Genomic DNA, 23,565 nt, shown 5'->3' with positions numbered 1-23,565 from the left:
CAACTGCTTAACGTGTAGTTTCACTATTGAAGTGCTAATTACTTCTTTTTTCCATGGGGGTGATTACGTTGGGGATAAAAATATGAATATTTTTCCACGCATAGTGTTTGTGTTGAGAGAAAATAATGGTGAAATTGTTCAATTATTGCGATTAGCTTGATAAAATCAAGTCCTGCATGTACAATTTGTGGTTGGGTGAAAAGGCACACACACACAACCCCCATCCCCTTTTTGGAGCAACACTCTCACCATGTACAACAGCCCCCCAAATTGTATAGGTATTCATGGCACCGTACAAAATTGTGTATCCAACAGGAGGGCGAGAGAATTGGTGTATTTTATGGGGTTGCGTGTCAGTCACCAACGGAAAGCATTTATTCATGAGGCACCTCACACACTCTCTTCACCTCTAAATACTCCCAGAGAGTGTATCGAGTAGGTTTGGGGGATTGGGTCAGGGGTTATGGGGATATAGGCATGGGAACAATGAAGTGTGGCGGTTGGCCCTCAATTTGATGCGGAGTTGGGTGTATTATACTTTCTCATAGGCTTCGATGATTAGGAGTGGTGCTGGTGAGGTGGAGTGTTGTATAATAATAATAAATGAAGTCAAATGACTGTGCGCCATGCATAAATTACTTATGAGATTTTGGTGGTTTTTGTTGAGAACCCCAAAAGGAGATTTCACCCCTCAATTCAAATTGTTTTCCCAATATAGATGCAAATACACTGCTGTGTGTCGGGATATGGGAAATTCAATTAATTTTTCACTCAATAACCAAAAAAAATTACTCAATAGAATCCATTTTTTTTTTCATTCTATGGGTTTATTATGTATAGTTATCTATTTGTTTGGTTTCATACCGTAATAAGGGGTGGTTTTTCCGCAAATTTTCTATTACTTTTTATCCAAACAATCAAAACTACTCTTATAGACATTGAACAGTCTACCACACTTGGATAAAACGAAATAACAAAAATAATTAAATTATATACAAAGTTAAGGGGGGGGGGGGGGGTAAACAATATATATTTATATGACGTTTCTGTGTACGAGGGAGCACCTGAAATAAACATATAAAAACCAGCAACAAAAAAAAAACCCACAATCAATCTAAAAAATTCACAGAGGCTTTAAAAAAAAGCACGTCGAGGGGTGAAATCAATAATGGGATTTAACAATTATTTGTTAATTGTTTCAATTTTCCACCACGTCACCCCTGAATATTCACATATTTATTTATTGGTTAATCTCTGCCCCACAAATGTTATTTTTCCACCCTCATTCCGGTGGAAATACCGGCAAACATAAAAGGGGTGGTGACCAAAACCCCCACATAAAAAAATCCCCCTCAAACCACTTCTGCCATATACCACCGGGTGGGTTTATATAAAGAACTCACCCCAATGAGGAAGAGCTTTTTTTGTTGTGCTGTTATTTTGGTGTGTGCAAAATTATATTTCAAACATACTTTTTTTGTCGGTTGAATTTTTGGGTGGGCTTTTTGGTGTGGGTGGTACATCCCATCCCCGGCGAGAGGGTGGGTTCTGTGCCCGCCATTGTGTGTGGTTTTTTCTTTTTTTCGTGGTGTATATTTTTTTTATTCACAGCGGTGAATTTATCAATTTTTCATTCAGCCCCAGCATAATTTCATTAAACGCAGAACGGAGAGAATTGTGCTTTGCGCACGCTAGCTACCGCGCTAGAAAAAAAAGCTCCCAAGCTCAGGCAAATAAAAAAAAACACCCACAATTCTAGGGAGGCTAAATTTGGAAGAGGTGTATGTGTGTGGGAAAAAAGATGAGTACTTTACATTTGAATGGAATTTATTAAAATCCAGACTTCCATGATCGACTCTATTAATTTGATTTTGATAATTTAATTAAAAACTGACATCTCTTAATCGAATGATCAAGTGGGTGTGATCAATAACTATACATTTTTCTTCACTCACAATCAGAATGATTTGGAAATAGATTTTTTTTCAATATTAAAAAAGAAAATTATTTGAAATGATTGAAAAAATGTTAATTATATAGGAGAAATTGTCATTAATGTGCCTTTTGCATTAAAATTTATTTTTACTTAAGAATAGAATAAATTCAGTGGCTAGATTTTGGTATGAATGGCAAGTTTTCTATACGATTTTTCTACTTATAGAATTTTTTACATGTTTGTATTTGTCTGAAAAGTAAAACGAAAACTTATCAAAAAGAAAACTCAGATGATACGTACAAAAATGTTTTCACACACATCACGAAGATTTTCCCATAAATGTAGAAAAGGCTATGGAAAAATCGTAGAGAAAGGTTGCGTAATATGTATCAGAATCTAACCACTAAAAATATACTTTATTGAAGAAATTAAAAAAAATATTTTTCTAAAAAACAAACAGAAATCAATTTTAAACAAATATTAGTTTTAGTTTATAAAATTTGTTCAGAAATAGAGTCACATTTAGAACATCTTCCCTATTTTGTACAGACTGAGCTTTGTGCCACCTAAATGTATACATAGCTGCAATAAAGTTAAGAAATGGAAACCCTTATCGATTACTATCGAATTATTAATCATTGAGGGTTTATTTTTCCGAGTCTTTGGGTGTTCGTTCGTTCAATTCCCACGGCAACATTTATATCAAGGAAAATGGGAAGAATGAACGAAGGAGGAATGAATACACTGAATCCTCCCCATAATCCGATTTGAAGCTGATAGACAGGGAGATCCGAGTGGATTCTTTTCCCATCGTTTCATCACCGTGTGGAATTCATAGTGGGGCGAGGGAAAGAGGCATGGGGAGGAGGAAGTGACTTGGGGGTGATTTCACTCGGAAGCTCACAGGCGCTGTGTTGAAGAAAAATCCACATCTCCTGCTGAGATCTTGGATACGCTATAGGTGGGGTTGGAGCGATGGAGCGGGGGATGAAAGTGAGTTTGTGAAGATCAACCACCCCCAACTTCTCCGTTGAGCTGGTGAAATTGGTTGGGTGATGCTGTGGACGAAGGCATCTCTCGACTGTTGTACGGGGGTTTTGTATGAAATTGATGAAGCAGAAACGAAGTGTGGTGTCGACACGGCTTGTCTTCATTCCAATTGTGGGTGGGTTTGGCTTGGGTTCGAATAGATGGATGAGTTCCGCTTTGTGATGGGTGTGGGGTGGTTGTATAGCGGAAAGTAAAGTAGATGGCGAGGGGGGTGGTTAAATGAAGAAGACGAGGCGGAAAATCACTGTGCCAAGAAAATTCCGTGGGTGGCCGAAATGAGGAGGGTGAATGTCGGGGGAGTCAAATGAGAGAAAATTGAGGACAGAAAGAAGAGAAATTGATGACAAAGAAGGCAAGGAGGAGGTGGTTGGGTTCTCTTGGGGGTTGTTGTTGTTGTCATCAAAGTCATTTCCAACCCATTCCTCAAGCTCATTCCATTAAGCAATTGCCCATCCTTACTTTCACCATACCACCCCTCCCCACACCCCACAAACCCAACTCTCGCCTCTTGTGGCAAGAGTGGGTCTTGCTTCAAGAATTCAATGGTGTGGCTTCCGTACTTACCAACATTAACACAGTGTGTTACACAAGTCACTTGGCTGCTATAAATGTACAATGTTTGACCTCAATTTTCTCTCTCGCTCTCAAACCATTTCCTTTCTTTGTCTTACACATTGTGGGGTGGAGGGGAAGGTGGGAATTCCTGTTGACACCCACCCTCGCACACTGAATTCCAGCACACACAAACATGGTGTATAATGAGACGATGTCTGATGCCTTTCCGCAATCGAGAATAGAATTTTTGGTGTCACCCTATTTGGTGAAAAGTGCCCCGGACGTGATGGTTTCCTCAAAATAGGGTGCCTACAGCACTTTTGTGCTATTTTGTGGTGTTTCAACGGAAAATGTCTACATATATGAGCCATATACCATACACAGTCAAATGGGTGGGTAGAGAAGAACCATAGGCACGCGATTTTGTTGTTAAAACATAAACTGTGTCGTGTTGTCATCCATTAGTGGGCGATATTTTCAATGTTTGACGGGGTTAAATGTGGATACAATGTGAAATTATTTATTGGTTGTGATGGGGTGTGAGAAAAAATATTGGAAATTCCGCCACTTTTGCCAGAGTATTTTCTCACACCCACTTTTCCATGCTCTAAAAGATTTATACGGTTATTTTGGCTTCTTTTTTCTCCTAAGTTGTGTTCATTTTTCCTTTTTTCTTTTTTTTTAAATAAAAATGTTACCTATTCCTGAAACTTGTTCAAAAATAATTCAACTATTTGATCATATGAAAAATCAAATGGGGTATTTTTTGTCTTTTTATAGCGGTTAGTATCATGATGAGGGTAGAATAAAGTGAGAGAAAAATAGGGCAAGCAAGAAAAATCATCGTGAACGTCAATAATAATATTTAGCATTCGATTTAAATTGTATCGAAATGATTTTCGATTATAGGGGAGAAGTTGGTTGGTAAAGCGATGGGGGGGGGTGATTTTGTAGCAACGTAACAATCCATTCATACGTAATGTTCAATCATAATCGGAAGATGTGAATTTATCCGAGATTTTGTCTCTCTCCCATCTATATATTCTCATGGGGTTTAGGATGAAATTGGTTTGGGGGGGTGGGTGGTTGAGATGGAAAATTCGAAATGGGAGAAATTTAACTGTGTTTGGGGTTTTCCAATTGGAATTATCAACAAATTCATTGAAGCACATCGATGACGCCTCAGTGATGATGATGGCGAAAGCTCAAGCCCCAGCAACTGAAGCATTAAACCTCCACCTCCCTGCATGCACACACCATACCTATATATACTCACTTTATTGTTCTCATCATGTTGGTTGCTAACACTCAACCACCGATTTCATCATCCAGGACGCTTCGAGTTCCGCGCTATTCCGTCTCACAGTGGGGTGGTGATGTTGGCTTGGGGGGGTGGGATGTGAGTTGGCGCCTTTGGGTTTGGGGTTTTTGGTGAAGTACAGCGGATGGGATTTTGAGGGTTGAACCGTTCACCCCGCGTGTGAAGCGAGAGAACTCGATGTGAATGAGGGTTGATGATATGGTTCATGACGATGGTGATGTGCAGATTTTAAGTGAGTGTATAACAGCGGATTCAGAATTATTGGGAAAAGGTAAGGGGGTGTTCAACTCAGCATTTTACCACACCCCACTTGCGGGAAGTGTTTGGTGAAATATCAGCCAATTTAAATTATTTTCAACGTTATTCAACCCGAAAATCGGGATTGTGGTTTTGTTTCAAACTACTAAAGGGGGTTAGATGATAAAGTTTACCCTTATGAAATAAGGTATTCCAATTAGGACGATTAGAGGTTGTGCACTATACAGATTGAAGATGTGAATTTTCCACAAAGTCCCATACACAGGCTAAAAGTCTTTGGTACATAAATTTATTAACTTAGAGGCCTAATATGAGAGTTAGAATTTCCTCTTTGAACTATTCCTTGGATATTTATGTATTTTTAAAGCATTTTCGAAATTATTTTTTTAATTTTTTATATTTTTCATATTTGCAGAAAATATTCCTTATATTTATTTTCCATTTTAATTAAAAAAAAAAGTTTTTTTTCAAAGATTTTTATATTTTTTGAATACACAAAGGATTTGTGAATGACTGTGTTATTATTTGATGTAATTCGTAAAATTATTTCAGTATTACAAGGGTATAAGATTTTAGAGCCCCTTGGGTACAATATTCAGCTATATATGGAGTTTCATAGGAGTATTAGGGATTTCTGTGGTGTTGAAGGCGGAAGCACAAGAGGATGAATTGGTGAGGGGTTAAATGATAAGCGAGTGAATTTTGCGGAATGCATGGTGGATTTCTCCGCCACCAAAGTGAGATACAAAATTCACTTATACAACACACTTTACCATCCCCCCCCCCTTTCTGCTATGAATGGGGCGAGGTTGAATGATGAAATGTATATATATAAATGGGTGTGGGCGGGAGCGGATGATGATAGGAAATGGGAGAACGATGACGATGGGGAAAAGAGGAAATTGTATATGGGTTCTTGTTATGTTTGGAATTTGCCATTCGCCCTCCTGTCAATCGCTACAGCACCATCATACCCTCCACCACTTTCCACCAAACCACACAGACAGCTCATCATGTCTCTATGGAGAATATGCTATGTAGAAGATGGTGGGTGGGGAGCTTTTGGCAGGAGGATTGGGTTTGATACACATGGGCGGTAGTGGTTCGATTTAGAGCTTGTTTGATGTGGGTAATACACTATAAGATCGATTATTCCACACTTTGGCAGATAATTGGACTTGTGCACAAATATTTAAGTGAAGATGGGGGTGTTTCTCAGACATTGAGGTGGTTAATTCTATATTGGAGGAAGACATTATATTTACTTATCAATTTATCTGTGAATTTGGGAGAAATTTTCAAAGTGAAAATTTTCTTATTATTTTTTTCTGATGAAATTAAGTTATTTAATTTCACATTCAGTTGATTTTTAAAAATTAACTTCTATGAAATTACCAAAGATATCGTCTATTTTAGCACGCAACGTTTTAAAAATTATCACAATTATCTTTTTTCTAGTAAAGTTTTCACTTTTTTTTCATCTTTCCCAAGAAATTATTTTCCAAAGACGATTTCCAATATTAAATTTGTAACTTTTAATATGTCGTGAAGAACAATTTATGTGGTAATTTGTTAAAAATGTTTTTAGCACCCTGCCATGCTCTCTATAAAGCATTGCCTCGACGGTTCTTCAAATGAAATGTTATCGTGGAGAAAAAATGTAGCTTAAAAGATACAGATACCATCAGTTGATTATTTGAAGAAATAATTTTAAACTATCTAGTCGTTTGTTGTATCTATATTTATTATTATTATTATTAGGATGAATGTATTGTGTGTTGAATGTAAATATTGGATTTTGGTGGTTTGAAGATGAATTTGTCGGTGGCGTAGTATGGAATTCTTATGTCAATATTGATACATTGACGTTTCCATTTTAATAGCGTTCTGAGTAAAGATGCTTCGTAGAGTGTGAAGATTATCGTCTTTAAAGATACACTCTGCTGGGACTAAAATAGTGCACGCATGAAAATTTTTTGGGAGGTGTAAATTGGGAAATAATACAAAACATACTCTGGTAGCTCTGTGGTGTGTGATGAAATTGAGCTAACAAAACGCAAAAGGAGTGGCAAACGACCTCATGTAGTGATCTAAATAATTTTATCGACAAATGATGGAGAATCTATTGCTGATCATTAATTTTATTTTAAATTATAATAGTTATTAATTATTTATTTGCTTGAAACTTGGTACTCTAACTCAAATTAAGATAATTACAAACGGATTACACATAGAAGAATGAGAGTAAATACATAGGAACGTGCATACATAATGTACATAGATCATACATAGATATAACAGATACATATACATAATATTGTTGAATTGTATATAAGGAATCCCTTTGCAATTTCACTCAATTTCCTCTGTATAAAAGACGATTTGTGTGTGGGCTGGAGAATATTGAGAAAATTCCCATATTTACTTTCATATTGAGTGAAGGAAAATAAAATGCCAAGGAGCTTTTTTATTGATTCCCATTCAGCATCTTTGCCCTCTTACACCACCCATTGTGATCTAATACATGTAACTCGCTCTGAAGAACACTTCCTGTGTTGAGAGCAGAGGTTTTAGCTTCTTCGTGATGGGGTGTTGGGTGGTTTGGTTTGGATGGAAGAAGGTCGCTCTCATGCTTTTCGCTTTTCCTCTTCCATTCTACATGGGGGTTTTTGTGGAAAAGCGCACCCGGAGAAGGAACGATGAAAAAAAAACGATAAATATATGTGCAAGTCTCTTGAAGCTTGACTGGGTTTGAGGGTGGTGTGGTAGATGACTGGTTAACTGCTCGGTTGAGGCAACATACCGTTGTATAGTGGGGTTTGAGAAGAGAAGCTGGGGATGGTGGTTAGTTTCCACACAACCAACACTCTTTGATTGTGTGATACACAAACATTTTTCTGTTAGCTTTACTTCAGCACATCCCCGAGAAAGCTTTTTTCCTTGGTCGTTGCATTTTTGCTTGCAGAACTGAATATTCTATAAAATATAGCTGCATTCTTTGGTAGATTTTAAAGAAGTCTTTGTGAATTAGTTTCTATACATAATCAAGGTCCAATACTTAATATACTGCTCTTTAATCTATTAGAGGTGGTTTTACTAGCATTTTCCAACAATTTAACAGACTAGAAATGGATGGATTCTGATGTGAAATGTAACATTATTACAAGAATTTTTTACAAGTTGTTTCTATATCCTTGGGAATAAATGTTTTGAAGCATTTTAAGTTAGTCTTTTTGTGCTTTTTGAAGAGATTTTCCAGCTCATACCTATTCTCAAAAATAAAGGAAAATCCTATACAAAAATCATAGAGAAAGCTTGCCTATCATACTTATAAGAATCATATCCACTAATATAAAAGTAGATTAGTTAACAAGTTCAATATTCAGTAGGGGAGGGCGGGGCTAATAAAGTCACTTAATGGTTTGGAAAAAGCTTAAAATATCATATTTCCTAGCTAGATAGAACAAAATAATCTGAGAAAGAGTTGTAGGGCAAGAAATATCCTAAAGAATTGAGCTATACATTTTGCTTTATCTGTTTGGGAAATATGATATTTTGAGCTTTTTCTAAACCCTTTAGTGACTTTTTTAACCCTGCTCTCCCCTACATATTTTTTTTCTTCATAAAATAATATTAATTTAAAAAATATATAATACAACTCAATATTGAATGGGAAAAGTCAGAAAGAAAGGCACTCCCTTTTCATCCAAAGTGTCTCTTGTGAAAAATCTTCCATTCCATCTGTGTATGTGTGTGCAGCACCTTCAACAATTGGAAAGTTTTTCCACAAAATGGAATGGGGTTGTAATGTGATTTGTAGTAGAAATTTTTGTGTGTTTCACGTAAGAGAAATTGTTGATGGGGTGGTTTTCACTTGGATGCTCTCTGAGCTCTGTGGGTTTTATTCTTTCCTCCCCACTCCCCAAAAAAAAATTGGGGGATGGAGAAAAATACATAAGGGTGAGTTTTCCAAGTTGGGAAATGCACTGAGTGAGTGTGAAATAGATGGAAAAATCATTTCAGGCTTGATCTACTCACAGTATGTATGGTGGAGGATTGTGTGTGGTGATTTTCATTCTCATGTGTATAAGAGTTAGTTTTCCAATTTCTCATGTGGAATGAGCTTTGGCATAAGGTGGTGGTGGGGGGCGTGAGATTTTCCTTCCATTTCATATTTGTGGAAAATATTTCGTACACCAAATTTAGTGTGAGGGGGTGGGTGTGAAAAATCCATTTGGTATACCATGAAACAGTAATACACACTTGACAAGACAACGAGAATATGGCAGAGTGTGTAACTATAAAGGAAAATTCGTATAGTGAGAAATGTTTCTGTATGAGAAAATTCATCGAATTTTTGTGAAAAGTTTTGATTTTTCCCAACACTTTGTGTTCGTTTTTTTTTTATTCGTGCCATATGTGTGGTAAAAGTTTTCCATATAGTTGGTTTGGTGGATTGAGAGGAAATATGATGGGGTTTGGTTTTTTTTTTAGTTGAGTTGGATGAATGCGAAAAAGACGAGCAAATATATGGGGCTTCGATTCAGATAAATTCAATCCCAAGCAGTGAATTTTGAATTCAGCGTAAAGAGCGGGGGTGGAAGTTATATTTTCACGTATACAACTTGACGTCTTTTCACCACATCCAATTTTTATCTAAGACTTCTTTTATACATTTCCGTCCAAATACGAATGAAAATGAGATTCTAATAAAAAGTCTTTCTTTTTTATATTTTCACCCATATGGATGTAAATATTTTTATAGCATACTTTTGTTTCTTTTTTTTGAATATTTTCCCAGCTTTTTTTCGAGATAACAGGAAGATTCCATATAGACGAAAAAAGCTTTTGTGCATATGTGAAGGAAATATAAACTCCATATATATTGTGTATATAAACCATAGCTATTTTAGTTGAACGATTTTTTCCATCATACATAAAATATTTCATCATCCTTCTATGCGGATATATTCGATGAGGATCTGTGAGATTTTTTTTTCATACAAAACTTCTCTGTATGGAACTTGTGTGTCTCTAACACAGAATACTACTATGTGCTTCTGGCATTCCAACCTGAAACTCACCCCTCACTCCCTTTTTCGGCGTGTGGGAACGACTGTGAGAGAATCTGTGGAATAAATAAAAAAATATCCACAGACATACAAAACCATGATCCGATGATACCTCCCGTGTGTCAGGGAGGAAAAATATTCTCACAAGCATAGCGGGGGAGGGGTGTGATGCGGGAGAAATATGAGAGAATGATGGAAAACAGAATTTGCCATCATCCCTCAAGCACGAAAGCGACAAAAAACGAGACAAAAATTGGATGGGTGCTTCCATTTTATATTCTTTTCTCACTACCATGAGCTTTTCACCCCATCATTCTGTGACACATTTTGTCTCATTCGTCCTAGTTCAACATCCCTTTTTTTCTGCATGCGACACCCGATGCCATCGTCCATCGAGCCTGATGGAAAGTGCCTGGGTGGACATTCACAACACGATGGGGTTTTAAATCCCGAGGGCTTGCTTTTGTACATACCTACATTGTATGTACATAGTTCCAAGGGAAAGTCAAGATATTTTAGTCGTTCAATATTTACATTTTTTATGTTTGAATATCATGAAATTGCATTTCATGTGAATTGAAGGTCTTAATTAGATTAAAATGGAAGAATATTAGATTATTATTGTGCTTCATCCTTTATGGAAGGGTTGAAAATTCAATTTGATGATAAAATTATTTTCTAAAACCTGTAAAACAATGATATTTGTTTTAAGAAATTAAAGAAAATATCATTGATGTGGAAAGACACGATGTATGCAATTTTCTTGGGAGACCTGATGAAGAGGGAATTATATCTCTCGAAACGTCGTTTACACAAGCATCTTGTGAAGCTACTACAAGTCGATCATGTTTCCCACTTCAGTGAACTTCACCCAACACTCTTCAAACATAACAAATTTCAATTTATAAAAGCACCATGCAATAGACATCAAATTAATAATGAATTAAATCAAAAAGTTTTATCTTAAATTAAAAATTATAAAAATTATTACGTTCATTTGATGAATAGAGACAACACAGTTTGTATGATTCAAGGATAAGTGATATACATATAGCTAAAAATTAGGAAAGCTAACATGGAAATCATGCAATATTGCACTCCTTTTGAGCACGTTTGAGCACGAACATGATCACCTTGTGAACGATGAACGTATGCATGATTTGATGGAAAGAAATTGTGTGTAGTGTGGGTGATATTTAACAAATTACCGTGAGACCATTTTCTCATTGTTGAGCATGAAAATGCACACAAATTTTCCCTCTTGAAACATTCACGTGATTTGTCTGACAATGTGAGAAAGTGTTCCACTAATAAATTTTCCCGCACCTCCTTTTTCTTTTCCAACCCGCCACAATTACCGTTTTGTACCCATCCATTTTGCACACTGCTGGTGAATGTGTCTTTCAGCCCCCACTTCATGGTACCTTCCTACTTTTCGCTTTGGGGCGGAGGATTTTCCACATGCGGGAATGGGGAGCTATATACTCAATGAATTTTCACCAGTTAATTCACCTTCCGCACCATGGAGTGTGGGGTGTTGCGGTGAAGGGTGTTTTTTTATCCACAAAACGCGTGTGCTGGTGGGGAGATTAGAAAATTAGTATGTGTGTGTGTTGGGGGTGGGAATTGTGCTTGATGAAATGAAATTGTTTAAGGGCGTATGAATCGCTTTTGAAAACATAAAAGGCACAAAGTATAGCACATTTTGCACGAGTTGCGCCCTAATGATGAATATAAGCCCAGTGTGTTGAATTTTCGAGTGATTCCTTCTCTTTCTCCATCACACAACAACCCCTCCCTGGTATATCGTAATGTGTGTTTACAGCGTGTAATATATTAATTAACTGAACAGCTGCTCCACCGGGAAATCGGATTAGGATACCGCTACTGCCATATGATATAGTAAAAACTCCCGCACCCTCTCTCTCTCACCTAAATTTACACCACCTTTTGCTGGCTGGTTGGGTTCTCCTCCTACCACCCAAAATACACATCCGACAGGTAATAATACTGCCGGAGGGCGATTTATTTGAGGTAGATAGGGTGTTTTTGGGTGCTATGTGCGAGGGATTTCAATGTGACTCTCTTGTGCGGCTGAATTGCCGAGGGTGGAGTGGAATTGGTGGCAAAACAGGAAGAGTAATTTGATGTTAGAATGGGAGTAAAAGTCAATCATGAGTTACATGTATACACACACAAATTTTCCAGGGGTTGATTGTTTCAAATACTTTAGTTAATTTAACTCCCTCCGTGCCATGTAAATTACTTCATTCTCTTCATCCCCTATGTGATATGTAAATTAATTTTCTAACCAATTCTTTTTTTTTCACACAATGCAAAGGGGAGTGATTAAATGGCAAATTGGGGATTTGTATGATAAGAATAGGGGATGCAGAAATAATTTAAAAATTATTGAATTGCTGATTATTTCATGGAAAAGATTCAAAAAGGACTTTATGTATAATATATAGACGAAGGAGTTTGTTCATTGATGATCAAAATTGTTCCGAAAAAAAATCAGTTAAGATTTGCTCAAAAATCCAAACAATAACGTCGTTTTTTGTCACTCTCATTGCATGAAACATTCGCGCGGATGTTTCATGAATGATTATTTCTTAAAAATTAAATGCTTCTTGTTACTAAATTTTTAAGAGAGATTATTCTTTCAAAACTTTCTAATTTAGTCCTAGAAAAAGAAGTTAAATTTAGAAATGTTTACCTAAAATTACTAACTTACTTTAAGGACATTTCCCCTTTATATTGTGCGTGCTTAACGTCTTTCTCAAAATCTCATTATGATTTGAAGACTTATAGTCAAATTTTCAGAGTATTTCACACCCTTTTATATTACCACAAAATAATTTTCCACCCCTCAGAAGGGATTAGAGAGAATACAGTGTAATTTTATAGAGAAATTTTAATAATCTCCAGAATAATTAGTGCACAAGGGTTGTTTCACCACTTTCCTCTTTGGTGTTATAATAAATTCTTGTGAATTTTGCAAGTCCCAAATAGTCTTATTAATTATTCTATTCCCCTTTTACCTCCCGTTACTATGTGTAAAGGTATTATCACGTTATTATCTTGACCAGAAGGCGAAGTTTCATGGGGTGTGAGAAGTTGTCAGAGATAGGGGTTAAATTGAAGTGGTAAAGTGTGAGTCTGTTGCTGAACTATGTTTTCCTTCTCATTCTTGTGAAATGGGTATCCCCAACTAACTGTGTTGGGGGGGGGGAGGTAGAATGTACAGTGGGTGGGTTTTAGTGTTTTCCAACTTCGGGTTGATGGAGAGATTGGGTATGGGTGGGTGCTATATGGGGTGCGATGAGGGCAAAACCTCAGAAACCCATCATCGTTTTGCAGAACGTCGACGAGGTATGTGGTCAGTGTGTAAGTGTGGTTTGCACCCTGTATGTGTTGTAGGACAACATCGTAAGTGAAACATCCCTCTTGGCTCTTTAACCTCCAATTCACCATCCAAAAGTCACCCACCACTTGTGTCGTATATGGGTGAAATTGAGTTAGTTCACATACATGGATTCACCATGTTTTCCCTCCACCCACACCCTCCGTATTCAAGGGTGATATCCCAGCTATGGCAATGCTGTGTGTATACCAAACTCCCACCAAAGCGACATCCTTGCTTGAGTGTCACCCAAAAAGGGGTGGGTGGGTGGTTTGGGGATGCGGTAGAATTGAAGAGTATATATATCGCTGTTAGAGTTATCTGTCTTTTTTTCTCATTCATAGTGGTTTTCTGCCACTGCATGCGATGAGACAGGATAGACTACCTATATCTTTTATATCCTTCTCTGTCCTCAAAGAGGGTGGGGGTGGTTGTGATGGTTGAATTGAGTTTTTCATGCTCTCCAGAGAGAACATTTGTCTCCCACTTTTGTACACTGCTCTCTTTCTCTCGGTAAATGGAGCACACTGTACTTGAGAGGGCAAGAGAGCGAATACCGAGAGAGTACATTTGAGTGGGGGGCGGAGAGGGTGAGTTTGTGGGGTGGGCGAGAGGATGGAAGTACTACAGAGGGAAATGGAATATGTATACACAGTGTGGCTGAATACTGGTGGCTGGGATGTGTATAGCTTAAATAGGGGATGATTGTGGGTTCACAGATTATGTACCCTCTCTCACTTTTTCTTTCTCCCTCTCTCTCACTTTCACTCATTGCTATCTCTTTCCCTCTCTCGCATACATTGAGCAATGTGAGAAACGGTGGCAATGGTAAAAGTGGATGATGCACAGTGCATACGTTTTGGGGGGTGGTTTGGGAAAATTGAACCTTCTCCCTCATCCACAGTGTATATTTTCTCTCACCACACAGACACATCGTGTGCCTTTCTGTAGCAAAAGAGCGCCAACATAATGAAGTTTCCTTCAGTTTAGAGTTGAGGGATGAACGGATAAGGATGTGTTTTCAACCCCGTACACGATTCGTGCGTTGAGATTTTGTGGGGATTGTTACAAGAGCAAACCGCAAAAGGGTAGTGAGTGAGGGTGAAGAAGACATTCTTTGTGTCCGATGTTACATTGAAGATAATAAAAAGAAAAGAATTTAATGATTGTGGAATTTTATTAAATAATTTAGTGTTTTTTTGTGTGTTAAATCCATTTTTTTGTGAAGGACAAAACAAGAGCAATAAATGTGCTCTCGTGGCTTAAAGTGATCGAGGGTTTGAGAATCTGTAGAGATTATTCATTTGCAGTATCATCGTGGAGAAATGGAAAGTAAAATTCATGGAATTTTCTTTCTTCTCTTCATTTCGCTCTAGGGGGTGACTCGGTGTGTCGTTATACATAGCAAGGGGAGCCAAAGCTTTGGTATTAATAGCAAAAGCACTGAGGCGCGAACACTTGGGTGTGGGGAATGAGAGTGAGCGTCTTCAATTAAAATATTAAGTGAGGGAAAAGTTTCAAAAGAGAGAAAAAGAGAGGAAAAAAAAGTTGAAGTGTCGGCAGGAAGGGGTGGTAGAGGATGAAAGTGTCTGGTACTACGAAAATAAGGGTATATTATGTATATGGAAAAGGAAAGAGATTGTGTACGAGATGGTTCTTTAGCGCTCATCGCGGTTTTAGGCGAAACAGGGACGTCCATTAAATTAATTAAACCGAAGTGTAATTTATTCAGCGTGAGCGAATGAGATGGCGAATTAAAGGGGGTGATTTCACCCCTCGGTAGCAACTTGAAGCTTTCTTTTTCTTAAACTTCCCAATCCTCCTTTGCTTCTCTTTCAACCAAACAAACTCCTTGTGCTGTATGCGAGACAAGTCCTGAGAGTTTTCCTATGCTATGTGTATCATTTGTATGGTATATACATAGAACTGAGGAAGGGGAATGAAGAGCGGACGAATACACCGAGAGGTGTGGGATGGAAATCGAGTGGAGTAGGGGTAGATTGGAATTTTCCACAAGGGAGCAAAAGACACTCTCCCCCGAAGCACATTGAGAAGGAGAAGGGGAGGCAAAAGGAGAAGGAGCAGAGAGAATGGTGTGGACCATAAGTTGATCGTTCCGCCACAGAAAACGTGCAAATAGAAAAGGGAGCAAATAATAATGGTGTGTGCATGGGGGTGAGGGTGAAAAGTTGGTGTTTGTGTTGGAGGGGTAATTGTTGAGTAATTTCTTCACTGTAGAGGAAGCGTGTTAATTAAATCGTGAGCAGAAAAAATACCCCGGAACGGTATGGGGTGGGTTTCCTACGTTCGCCTCGATATAATGTAGAGATTAAGTGGAAATGATGGGAAGGACATTGAAATTGGTGGGGAATGGAGGAGAGAGAGATGGTTTAAATTAACATTTTCCCTCCCACACTGTTACCCGTGGAATTTTCTTCACTCATCTTGTGATTTTCTTACAGGGACCACCGCCTCAAGGACCCATAAAATTCACAATAGCTGACACACTGGAGCGGATAAAGGAGGAATTTAATTTTCTACAGGCACAGTATCACACGTAAGTACTTTTCACATTTTCTGACTTTCTTATACCCACCACCAACCACTGCCATGCATTTAAAGTTGGGAAAGTCTTTCAATAAATTTTCTTGTTTTCCCTCTCTTCCCTTTTGGTCTTTTTTTGCGGCCACATTTCTCTCTCATTCTTGCAAAATATTTCCATCAGAAGAATCTCAACCATCAACCGCAATTTACAACTTCATTTATTACATTTACAACGAAATGTTTCTGAATTTATGCATCTCTATGTTTTCCATACATGGAAAGTTATTGAGTGCGGGGAAATACGATTTATCATACAGATTTTTTTTTATTAAAAATTTGTTTAAAGCAAGGAATTAAAAAAAAATTATTACGTATTTATTTCATAAAAGAAGACCCACTTTGATGCACTTTATTGGCAAAATGCAGCACGAAGAACAAAATTAACGCTGCAATGGTTTGAATTTATATGCAGAAAAGTGAATAGGAAAGACAAAGGAAAGAACCATGAGATGTGGAAGTGAAATATAATAGTAAAATTGGTTTAAACCAAAGAGACGCTTTGCTAAAGTTTATTATTCACGCTTCATCTTTTTGATTTATGTTTGCTAATGTAATGTTGCTAATTCAGTGTTTTTATCTAATTTTCTAATAAATTACAGATTGAAATTGGAATGTGAGAAATTGGCCGGTGAGAAAACAGAGATGCAGAGGCATTATGTTATGGTGAGTTGAGATTTATCACTATATTTCCTATATTTGATTGAATTTTTATTGAATAATGAGGTCAGTTTTTATTAGAAAATTACCTTAATCAAACTTTTATGCTTTTAAACCACTTAAAACCTATAAAATTATTGACAAAAATTATGTTTTTTTTTAATAATACAAATACTTAATTCCGAGTAATAAAAGAATATAAATCTAAAGATTTTAAAATAAAATTCTTGAAATATATTTAAAAAAAAAGTTTTGTAAAATATCGATTCTAATAAAGTTTTCATTTTTTAATATATTATTTTGCAAAGCTTGAAATTACATCATAAGCTCAATGAAACACAATAATTAAAAAAAAAATAGACTTAAAAATTAATTTCTATTTAGACTCGTGGAAAATATTAAACATTTTCCCATCCGGAAAAAGGTTTTGTTAGTTATATTAATAAGGCGGATCAGATTTCAGTTCATTTTTTTTTAGATAAATAATAATTGGGTTAGAGAGTAAATATTTTATGAATTTTTTTTGTATCAGCTCTATGAGATAGAATTAAAAATTTAATCTTTCCACACAATGTTGCATTTTTTTTGTCAAAAACGAATATTTAGTTTACCTTTACATTTTCCATGCAAATGTTAGTGAAAAATTTGCTCGAGCTAGATTGATTGATGAATATAGATGCATATTTCCGCCCACACCGGAAAACTCAATTTATTATTGCTCAATGTACAATGCGGTATGAATGCACAAAATGTATGAATTTGTACGGATACTTAAAGAAATCATTTTAAGAAAAAAAACTAATAGAAGAAATATTATTGGTGATATGTTTCTTGGCAAAATAATGAGTTTTACATTTAAATATCCATGCCATAGAGCTGGACAAAAGACAAAAAATAACTTCTTTAATTTTCTTCTAATCTACTGGAAAATCTATCTTCAAGAAAAATATAAAACATTTCACGATAAAGAGAAATTTAGACTAAAAAAAATCACTTTTACATAAAATGAAATTCGTGAAAAATAGGAAAATGCATAAACATCTTCTACAGAGTATTATACGTAAATATCACCTTTATGCCAACCCTTACTTCTTCTCCTTAACTTGTGACTTTATTTTGAATTTATTTTTCAAGTGTAACCATGCCTCAATAAAGGCAAACAGTGTGGGTGGTAAAAAGGGGTTGTGTGGAGGTTTCAAATGAAATAAATCGATTGTGTATGAGCGACGCGTGTTTGACACGTGGTTCTCCTCCATTCGATAATTGCCAGTAATAAAATATCAACAAAGGGCGCGTGTTGTGGAAAGCAATAAGCAAAGAGAGAAAGAGATGTCGATTTAATATTAATTCAGCAAAATAGAATTTCTCAGCAGTCAAGCATATACGTTGCAAGTTGATCAGATGGAACGGGGTAGCATGACGAAAATGAAGATGACGATGAGAAATGACAAGAGCCGGGTGGTCGTGTGCAGAGGATTAATTTAATGACAATAAATGTGTCTCTCCTCTTTTGCACCAAGATGCCCCACAGGCGTTAGAGGACAAGATTTACTTGGTAATTTTCACACAAGAGAACAACACAATAACTCCTCGTTCTCGGTTGGCTTCTCAACTCCCACAGGGTATCTCAATTTTCGTGTTCAATTTGCGTGCTTATGTGTGTGTTGAACAAGAGAAGAAGAAAAAAAGTATGTAAAGTATAATGGCAAAAAAAAGAAGGGAAGAGAGTGCACAATAAAAATCAATTTGAAATATGAATATATTAAGAATAATTTAATATTCGGTCACGGATCGATTATATCTGCGTGTGATTTGTATCGTCATCATCATCATTTTGTTGTGATTTTATGGGATATCTCCCTCTTCATTCTATCACGTGCTTCTTTTGCACTCTTTTCCTATATTATGTACGTACATACATATGTATGCTATACTATATTCATTCCCCGTGGGACAAACGAAGCGCGGCCAGCAACGCGTTCGACTGTAATGTTTTATGATTATGATATGATCATGGAGCTCGGCAATAAAGCAACAATCACTTGGGAAGATGAAGAAAGGGAAACGTGAAGAAGACAAACAACTCAAAAGAAGAAAACGAATATTAATCGCAAAGATGTTTCTATTCACCGCATTTTTTTTTGTCTACAAAGTTGGTACACCAAGACCTCTTTGAAACGTGGTTTGATTTTTTTGTGTGTGAGAAAATTGATCGTAAAATTAGATTTTTTCTCAACTACGAGATTTTATAATGATAATGAAAAACTTAAAATTATCACTTCCTGGTGGTACTCGTAATTGCCCTAGATTAGGCACATTTAAATTTTGTTTGATGTTTACTAACAGTTTTTATGATTTTATAATGGTGTATGATTTAGGGATTTTGCTGATTGTTGCAATAATTCAATATTGTTTTCGATTTTCTTTACAAAGAAGAATTAAAATGATATAATTTAGTTATAAAAATAATTTTTAAGAATAAAAAAAGGATAATTTTCTATCAACATTATGCTGCTTCAAGGATACTTTTTTAACCCAGATTTGCTCGTATTATATTTAGTGAGCTTGACAACTCTATTTCGTTGATTTTTAATGCATAAAAATTACACAAGAAGTTTATATATTTTTACAAAAATCGAAAGGATTCGATTAAATAAAATATTTTGAATTTCGGTTAATAATTGACCTTTCTGGACAATTTTAAAGCTATATTTCACAAAAATATCAAAAAATATCTGGGTTGACCCCTGAAGAAGATCCAAAGAGGCTAATTATTTAGAAGAAAAATGTACCAATAGACTTTTTCTGTATTTTAGCTACATTTCCTTTTAAATTCTCTTTTCATAGAATTTTCTCCAGATCTTTTTTTAAGTCAGTCTATTCTCTTCTATTATACATAGTGTTTTCTTGGAAATACATCTCTGAAATTACCACATGTAGAACATAAAATGTACCAAGAATAGTAGATAGAGAAAGGAATGAGAAAATACTAACAACATTGAAAAAGACAAGAGGAGTAAGAAATGAGAAACCTTTCTCAAGTGTCTTTTATCACCAACTTTCCACCCTCATCGTTCCTCTACTTATGCGAATGGTGGGTGAGAACAAGGGGCGGGTGGATGATGGCAACTTGGTATGAATGTGCAATAGATTTACACACCAGACATTGTTGTAGGTATAATAATCATCATATTGTCGTGATATTCTCATGCTATTTGCTCACTTCATAATAACCAGATACGACGATGATGCTGATGACGTGGGTGGGAAGGGTAAATGTAGGTTTGGGGTTATTGCCAACCGGGTGGGGTGGTGGTGGTGAGGGTCACATCACAACTGTATGAGGACTCCCCAACTGTCAAGGGGTGGGTGGGTTTTGTGTGTAGCACTGCAGAGTTTCACATGGTTTCGGGGAGGGGAGGGTTGGGTGGAAATGTGCTGGGAGGGGTATATAGCTGAGAATTCCCGGAAAATCGTGAAATGAATGTGGAGTATTATTATGCCATTTTCTGTATGGTACAGCATCACTTCATTGGTGTAAGTCAGGCGGGATGATGGGGTTGCTTTTGTAGTCTCTCTGTCTCCCGGGGGAGTGTATGTGCGGTGTCGAATTGAATTGCAGTGTGTTTGGTACAAAATGTGGGTGAGTTGAGAGAGCAAGAGGGAAAAGGTGAGGTGGGAAAGTACAGTGAATAGGTTGACTCGAGCTCTCACACAAAGTTGACTGCAATTGCACTCACAGATGGGAGTGATCTTCTCAAATTACCACCGGAATATATACATTCCCATGTAGTCACCCACCCCACCCAATGGGGGTTGCATGTGGATATGAGGTGATGAAGAAGATTCTAGAGCAAAAGGGGTATGAATGCTCTGTGTGTGGGTGGGATTGTGGGTGGAAAATGATAAAGTGGCTCTATGGTGTATGTGCGGTTTTGTGCTATATGGCAGTGTGAGAAACACTCGAGTGTATAAAGTGAAATTCACCCACTTTGTTCACTTCTCACCCCATCTTTTTTGGTGTAGGAGTATGTGACAAGGGAAATTCTATCTCACATTTACCCACCCACACTTCCTCTTTTTAGCCTCGTCCACCCAGAAGTGGAACACAAAATTGTTCAGATTGGTCGGAAATTGGATTGAAAGTGGTCTAAAATGGGGGAGAATTCTCGGGGATACGGGGATACGATTATACGGACGGGGGTTGCTGCATATTCGATAGCGGTATCAGAGCATCATAAATTGTCCGGGAATTTTCAAATTGACTCCCCCACTGAATATTGTGGTATTATATATAAATTTTGCATAACTCAAAAATTGAGTTATCCTCTCTAATACCTCGCATATGAATATTATTTCTATGCAAATCTTGACACTGATTTATGATAAAATAATTATGAAAAAAAAATCCTTCACATAAGATTTTTTAAAATTCTTTTTAATAAAGAAAAAACACATAAGAAAAAAAAGGTTTGTGTACTGTGGAATAAAAAGAACTACGTGCATTTCCAACTCGTCAAATGCATTTTTCATCCCCCCATATACTAGTTTTTCCAACTCTCAGCAATTGTAGCTGTTGCGGAAAGCATGTGAATTTCTCGGGTGGGAGGATGGTTTTCCTATGTTTCTCTATTTTCCAACAAAAACCCTCCACTCACCCATCCCTTCGATATTTTGTTGTGAATTCCATCCAATGTATTTGTTTAGTGTAGAATTCTCGTCTACCCCTTAATACGTTCACACCACAAAAGCTCTCCATTTTCTACAACTACCCTCAACCACTTTGGGTGAATTTCTCTGTGGATTCTCCGGGCAAAAAGGGGGGAGGTTGGAGATTTTCAAGCTGAATGGTGGAGGTGCCGTGTCAAACCGCAATGCTTTATACCCGCCTTGGTAACAACAGTTTGCTACTATAGTAATAATAAACTAACCCCAACTGGTTTATTGTGTACAAAATGTGCCACCTTGGAGCCCCCATTCTCCATGGTATCACCACACTGTCTCGTGTGGGGATGTGAACTCAATGCTGCTTTGGGGATGGGTTGATTTTGTCGTGTTAAATATTGTAGTGTGTCGTTTTGCAAATTACAGAGTGTGGTGCAAATGATTTTGGTATGAGACAATCAAGTATTGTGTTTACCACCCACCTCACACAGTTGGGGTGCTTTTCTCCACACATATACGGAGGCACTTTCACACAGTGGGGGATGAGTGAGGGTTGTATAATAAACTAATGGGATATACTTGGGGTGAGTGAGAGTGTGAAATGACGCCAATAAATCGATTAACGACGGGTATTGAATTATATTGGCTTTTGATCCGAATTCTTTTATGTATATTCGACACCATTCGATATCCTTCGTGCTGGTGAATAATGCAAGATATCCCCATGGGGTCTATGGGGTGAGTTTGATGATCTTTGAATGTTATTTTGCGCCAATATACCCCAAAATGATTAAGTGACCTTAAACAGTTTGAAACTTTAAGCAATTTATTGGTAGTTTTTTTACCCCTTTGCTTTCTTAAGGGTGTAAAATGATACTATGTATTTTATATGCAAAATTGTAAATTTTATTGCAATTGAAAAAAAATAATTCAGTCCCTTTGTGGAGAGTTCAAAAAGGTGAGAATCAAGTTCCTGGAAAATCTTCAAATCACTTCCTCTCTTTCCTTTTATTCGATGGTGCTGAAAGTTCGCTTATACACAATTGGCCACCCCCATATCCTGTATGTAAGTTTCGTATTCTTATTTCATGTGGATTGAAGTGAAGAGCTCGAGGTGTGCTTAAGAAAGAGTGAGAGATGAGATGAAAAGCAAAGGAGGAAAAAAAGAAGGTGAGCACTTGGAGATGAAAGGCAACCCTCACTCACATCTATAATTCTTCACATAAATGGATGGTGGAGGATTTCTCAAGTAGATTGCAGTCTCTGTCTTCCCCATGCTGTTGCCGCATTTTCAACCCCCGTACCCATGGTTTACAATCTCTTGCTCGTGTGAATCGCGTTTCCGACATAGATTTTCATCTGTTTCTCTAACTCAACCCCATATATAGCAGAGAAAATCGTATATATATGCGAGGATGTTGTACGGGGATATGGGAGGGGGTGGTGTGGTGTGGGATGTAAAGTGGATGCTATATCCCGTTGAGAATATGTGCAAAGCCATAAGGAGGGGCGGGAGTGGTGTGGTGAAGAATGAGTGAAAGGCGAAACGAGCTCGAAATCGTAATAATATTATAAATTTTCATTTCTTTCGGCTGCCAGTGGCTCTGGGTATAAAAGTCGGGGTGAGAGCATCTTATGAGATGATGATGCGAATGTGAGGAGAATGTCTGGGATTTTCTTCTTCTCAACTCTCTTATGTGTATATTTTTTTTCACCATCCTTTTCTCCCCGCATATACACTGTAGTGCCTCACAACACATCCCTATGCTGCAGGGAAAATTTTCATCATTTTTCCACCCCATCCTCCAAAAACTATGATTTTTCCTCACACAGCATCCCAATTTTTTTGTATGTATAATACTCTCCCATCACAAATGCTACTACATACATACATATAGCGTGGAAAATACACACACGCTCGAGGATTTTTACAAGAAGATTTTCCACCATGCCATATTGTTGAGGAAAAGCGAAGAGGGGATGTTTCGTATTTGAAGTAATTTATATTCAAGGGTTGAAATCAGAGAAATATTATTTTATT

The 23,565-nt window shown here is 37.0% G+C and overlaps 1 protein-coding gene across 10 annotated transcripts in view; it reads left to right on the top strand.

Annotated features, from left to right (window-relative positions):
- The window catches only part of LOC129794339 (protein groucho), a 106,319-nt gene that overhangs the window by 38,488 nt on the left and 44,266 nt on the right, over positions 1–23,565 (top strand). For all 10 annotated transcript variants that reach the window (XM_055835170.1, XM_055835159.1, XM_055835157.1 and 7 more), the window contains exons 3-4: positions 16,061–16,155; positions 16,802–16,865. In XM_055835170.1, coding sequence (XP_055691145.1) covers positions 16,061–16,155; positions 16,802–16,865 — 159 coding nt within the window. The remainder of the gene's footprint in view (positions 1–16,060; positions 16,156–16,801; positions 16,866–23,565) is intronic.

Source organism: Lutzomyia longipalpis, chromosome 1 (genome assembly GCF_024334085.1).
Source record: "Lutzomyia longipalpis isolate SR_M1_2022 chromosome 1, ASM2433408v1".
Classification (NCBI taxonomy): domain Eukaryota; kingdom Metazoa; phylum Arthropoda; class Insecta; order Diptera; family Psychodidae; genus Lutzomyia; species Lutzomyia longipalpis.
Note: the sequence above shows the minus strand (reverse complement) of the source record. Positions and strands in the feature narration are given on the sequence as shown.